The sequence below is a fragment of the Myotis brandtii genome, unplaced genomic scaffold (genome assembly GCF_000412655.1).
Source record: "Myotis brandtii unplaced genomic scaffold, ASM41265v1 scaffold1557, whole genome shotgun sequence".
Classification (NCBI taxonomy): Eukaryota; Metazoa; Chordata; class Mammalia; order Chiroptera; family Vespertilionidae; genus Myotis; species Myotis brandtii.
The window spans coordinates 610,901-616,257 of NW_005355651.1; the positions used below are offsets into that span (position 1 = coordinate 610,901).

Below are 5,357 nucleotides of genomic sequence, written 5' to 3' on the forward strand. Positions count from 1 at the left end.
CGCAGATCTCACTGCGAATGGCTCCTCCGGTGTATGAACCCGCTCTCCCGTGAGCTACGCAGACCGTGAGCATCCTCGCTCTCGGCTCCTCGCGGCCGTGTTCACTGGGTGCGAGTTCAGTGTATGACCTGCTTTCTGCTGCTCTGGAAGGTCAGAGGTCATTCATCGGAGATGCTGAAGGAGCGTTGACAACAAGCGCAGCCCAGCCGGTTGCTCAGTGGTTAGAGCGTCTGTCTGCAGACTGAAGGGTCCTGGGTTTGGTTCAGGAGGCAGCCGGTCAATGATTCTCTCTCCCTGCCCCTTCCTCTCTGAAATCAATAAAAAATACATTTTTAAATAAAGAAGAAGCAGCACAGCCCTACAGCCCTGGCCAATCTTGCTCAGTCGTTAGAGGGTCAGACTGTGGACTGAAGGGTCATGGGTTCGATTTCTAGTCAAGGGCACGTCCCTGGGTTTCCAGTTCCATCCTCGGCCCCAGTCTGGGTGGAGGCAACCAGCTGATGTGTCCCTGTCACATTGATGTCTCTCTCTCATCCTCTCCCTCCCTCCCTCCCTTCCACTCTTTCTAAAAAATCAATGCAAACAAGATCCTCAGGGGAGGATTAGCAGAAGCAACAGCAAAATAACCTGGAAAACAAACAGAAAGAAGCACAAACCAAGTGGCAAAATGCCGGCTGTGTTTTCCTCTGGCGAGAGGCAGTGCTCGCACTGACCGGGCTCCCGCTCGGGACGCTGTCTTGCTCTGAAGAAGGTCGATGGGGGTGTGGCCTTCGTCATGGAGCGAAGGGGCCTCTCGGGATTCCTTGGCTTCAGAGGCAGCAGACTGCCCTTCGCATGAAGCTGCTCGGTGGTTCTGGCAAGAATTGCACGGTTTTCAGGGTCGTGGTGTGTGTTTCCAGTTGCGCGTCTGTGCCCAGCTCCGTGCAGCGGGGAGATGAAGATGGGTGCCCGGGGAAGAGATCGGAGAGATCGGCACCTTCACTGGCCGGGCCGCTGGGCCATCCGATGTATCTATTTTATAGAAAATCATTCCCCATGAACTTCCCAACAACAGTGTTTGGGTGCAAAACCTCCATTTTGTTGAGGAAAAAATGTTCAATGTTCCTTAATATTGGATCACACAATATTCTCCCACAGAAATCTATACTAATAAAAGGGTAATATGCTAATTAGACTGGGAGACCGGACATCTTCCTACTGTCCAACTTCCTTCCGGACAAAGCCATGGTGGTGGGGGCCGAGGCAGAGGCGGTTAGGGGCAATCAGGCCAGCAGGAGAGGGCAGTTGGGGACCAGGAGGCCGGCTGGGGAGAGCAGTTGGGGGCCATCAGGCTGGCAGGGGAGTGGTTAGGTGGCGATCAAGCTGGTAGGCAGGCAAGTGGTTAGGAGCCAGCAGTCCTGGATTGGAGAGGGTGCAGGCCGGGCTGAGGGACCCCCCTCCCCTGCATGAATTTCGTGCACCAGGCCTCTCGTCCTATATAATAAAAGGCTAATATGCATATCGACTGAACAGCAGAATGACTGATCGCTATGACGCACACTGACCACCAGGGGGCAGACGCTCAATGCAGGAGCTGCCCCTGGTGGTCAGTGCGCTCCCACAGGGGGAGCACTACTCAGCCAGAAGCCGGGCTCACGGCTGCCGAGCACAGCGATGATGGTGGGAGCCTCTCTCACCTCTGTGGCAGCGCTAGGATGGCCCACTGATGGCTCAGGCAGGGAGCAGGCCTAAGCCATCAGTCGGACATCCCCCGAGGGCTCCTGGACTGAGAGAGGGTGCAGGCTAGGCCGAGGGATTCCCCCCATCAGTGCACAAATTTCGTGCACCGGGCCTCTAGTAGGTTACATAAGAGAGGATGACACTGAAGCAAGTAAGCAACTTCAGTTTAGGTGGATTCAATATTCATATGGATGTTTTAATGTTCAATTTTTTTGATAAACGAAACAGGAAGGCTTAGAAGCTAGTGGAATGCTTCTTGCTGTTCATAATTAAGGAGCCTAACAAGTGAGGAATGTTTATTGTATAAACTGAGGATGGACCATGTTAACTGGTCAATGAAACTTGGTTGAAGGCCAACTTGCCCATCAGAAGAGTCTAACATCTGTGATCTGAACTCACTTTAGCAATGAGCTCGGGTTGGAGCCTTGGAACCCATCACAGGATCCTGACTAGGACTCCCGGGCCCTCGGGGTGAAATCTCATCACCCACAAACGTAGCTGCTCCTTTGTTGTTGTTGTTGTTAATCCTTACCTGAGGATATTATTTTCCACCTATTTTCTTAGAGTGGAAGGGAAGGAGGGAGGGAGGGAAGGAGAGGAAGAGGAGAGAGAGAGAGAGAGAGAGAGAGAGAGAGAGAGAGAGAAACATTGATCTTGAGGGTCCTGTAACCCAGGTCATGCCCTTGACTGGGAATCACACCAGCGACCCCTGGTGGGCAGGCCCCTGCTCTGACCTCTAAGCCAGTGGCCGGAGCCGTAGTGGCTCCTGTTACATGTTTAGCTAAGGTTTCCCTTAAAACCCCCACCCAGGGTCTCAGCTCCTCTAGAGCAGCCCCAGCTCATCCCACTGAGCAGTGTATCAGCCAGGGAGGTGGGTGTCTTACGGGGAGGCCCCTCCCCCCGGGATAATTAAGCCATTTCCTGCCCTGGGCGGCCCCATTGACAGCTGCCTGAGGAACTTAGGGGGCATCTGGGAGGATATGGGGGTCCTGTCCTCTAGGCAGAGTGCACAGGACCGATTCAGGCACCACCGTGGACCCCAAAGACATTCGTTCTGTGTCCCTATCACTCGCTCTGACGCCCTCCCCACCCCCGTTTGTGAAGGTCACTTGTGACTGTAAGTTCTTCGGTACTTGGCCTTTCTGTGACATCTCCACAGGGCAGATACTCTGGTTTCTCGTTTTTCCTCACCTTCTGTTAGGAAACGCCCGCCCTGTGAAACCAAGGGCGGAGACCTGTCTTTCAGGTGGATTGCTTGTTACTTTGTTCTCAGCGGCACCAACGTGACCAAAAATGGCTTAAACTGTGTGGGGTTGGAGGATTTTTAATCATTCAATCCATTGATGACGTCTATCAGGAGGCAAGTTGACTTCAGAGCAATTATTCCTTCACTTGAGTATTTTTACAATGTAATTTTCAAAAGCTCTCCTGCAAATGTCAGATCCTTTAGTCTCAAATCAAAAATGACAACTAGAACTAGCTTATGACTGAGCAATCCCGGTTCTGGGTTCTGGGTCTACGGCTGAAGAAATCTGAAACCCTAATCCCAAAAGATATACGCACCCCTACGTTCACTGCAGCATCACTTACAACAGCCAAGGCATGGGAGCCACCCATGTGCCCATCAATAAATAATCAATCACAAGGCTGGGGTGCATGTGTACATATGTGGAATATTACTCGGCCATGAAAAACGAAACCTCACCATTTGTGACAGATGGCTCTCGAGGACACTATGCCGGGTGAAATAAGCCGGTCAGAGAAGACAAGGACCATGTGATTCCACTTGTACTCGGAATCTAAAGAGCAAAATAAATGAACAAGCAGAACCGAAACAGACTCACAGACACAGAGAACAGCCGGATGGTGGCCAGACGGGAGGGGGACGGGGGGGTTGGGTGAAGGGACTGCGAAGTGCAGATTGGTGGCTGCAAAACAGCCATGGGGTGTACAGTACAGCACAGGGACTCTCATCCTATATAATAAAAGCCTAATATGCAAATCGACCCAACGGCGGAACGACCGGTGGAATGACCGCTCGCTATGACGCGCACTGACCACCAGGGGCAGACGCTCTACACAGGAACTGCCCCCAGCCCACAGGCCCCAGGCCGGCCAAGGTGGGTGCCAGTGGGGGCCCCCTGATCGCCCCGCCAGTCACCCCACAGATTGGCCCTGATTGCCAGCCAGGCCTAGGGACCCTATCCGCACATGAATTTCGTGCACCGAGCCTCTAGTAAATAATGAAGAACGATGTGTGGTGCCAGGGGGTGCGGGAAATGTCAGGGGGTCACTCTGCATAGTCTACGACTGGATATTCACTCTGCTCTACATCTGAGACGAATACAGAATATATGGAATGTGAACTGTAACTGCCAATAATAATAATAATTAAAATATTAAAAATAAATCCACATACACAGGAGTGGCTGGGGCACTTGGGCTGTAAGAAAACTCAAAACCGAACGTGTCAGACACTCACGTAGCATCTCTCCCCACCAGGGCTGTGCCCGGGTCATTTTTCTACCAGGGGCACCGACTGGGGAGTTGAAACAGACATTGGGGGTGAATTTTTCCTGTTCTCGGTTGGGGTTCCTAAACCAGAACAAATTAAATGCCCCTCCAGACTCCCAAGCATTTTTAGAGCCTGAGCACACGATGATCACCACGGTGCCCATGCGCCGCCTATTCACAGAGGGAGGAACAAACGCCAGGGCTGCGGGTACAATTACGGCGCAATTACCTCCACCCGCCCAAGCGAGATGAATGGGGAGACATGTGTGCCTCGTGAACAGCTGCTTTGAAAGCCTCGCGCGCCCCCTCATTACCCGCCGCCTCCATAAAGAGGCCTTTGAAGGTGAGCGCACGGCTCTCGGCTGGAGCCTAATTGAGCATCTTCTGAGGAGAGGCCCTGCCGGACCCCAGCCCGGGTATAAAAGTGCCGGCGCAGGAGCCATCGCCACAGTCACAGGTCCTCCCTCCACCTCCGCTCAGCCCAGAACCAGAACCAGAACAGAACCCGACAGCATGTCCTACAGCCTCAGCTCCCGGACCCTCTCCTCCCGCTCCCTGGGCGGCCGCCTGCGGTACCCGGCCTCCTCCTGCGGCTCTTTCTACCCTGGCAACACCTACCCTGGCAACACCTGCTCCGGCAATGTCTACCCCGGCAATACCTGCTCCGGCAACTTCTACCCCAGCAACGCCTGCTCTGGCAACATCTACTCCGGCAACGTGGCCTACACCCAGGGCACCTGCCAGGAGGACTCCCCGCCCTACGGCTGCCAGGAGACCTGCTGGGAGCCCGCCGGCTACCAGGCGCCCTCCTACGGCCGCAGGTCCTCCTCGCTCCGCAGGTCCTACCAGGCCACCTGCCCGGGCTCCCTGGGCTGCGGCAGCACCGGCCTTGGGCCTTTCGGTTACGGAGGCTCCCAAGCCCAGTCCCCGGGCTGTGGGGCCGGCTACTGCCGTCCCACCTACTTCTCCTCGTCCAGGACCTACCAGGGCCCCTCTTTCCAGCCAGCCTGCGGCTCGGGCTGCTATGGACAGACTTACTGACAGGCTCTGACCTCCGGGGACGCCTGCACCTGAGGAGCACCCTAGGACGTCCGGCCTCGGCCTCAGCTGGACCCGCCTCGCAG

At 54.8% G+C, this 5,357-nt stretch overlaps 1 protein-coding gene across 1 annotated transcript; it reads left to right on the plus strand.

The window, feature by feature from the left end:
- The first annotated feature begins 4,521 nt into the window (after positions 1–4,521).
- LOC102248999 (keratin-associated protein 13-1) lies at positions 4,522–5,351 on the plus strand. The gene has a single exon (XM_005861739.1). The coding sequence runs from the start codon at positions 4,747–4,749 to the stop codon at positions 5,272–5,274; it is 528 nt and encodes a 175-aa protein (XP_005861801.1). The 5' UTR covers positions 4,522–4,746; the 3' UTR covers positions 5,275–5,351.
- The last annotated feature ends 6 nt before the right edge of the window (positions 5,352–5,357 follow it).

Coding starts and splice junctions, on each gene's coding strand:
- LOC102248999 (XM_005861739.1), top strand. CDS start 4,747: ATGTCCTACAGCCTCAGCTCCCGGACCCTCTCCTCCCGCTCCCTGGGC.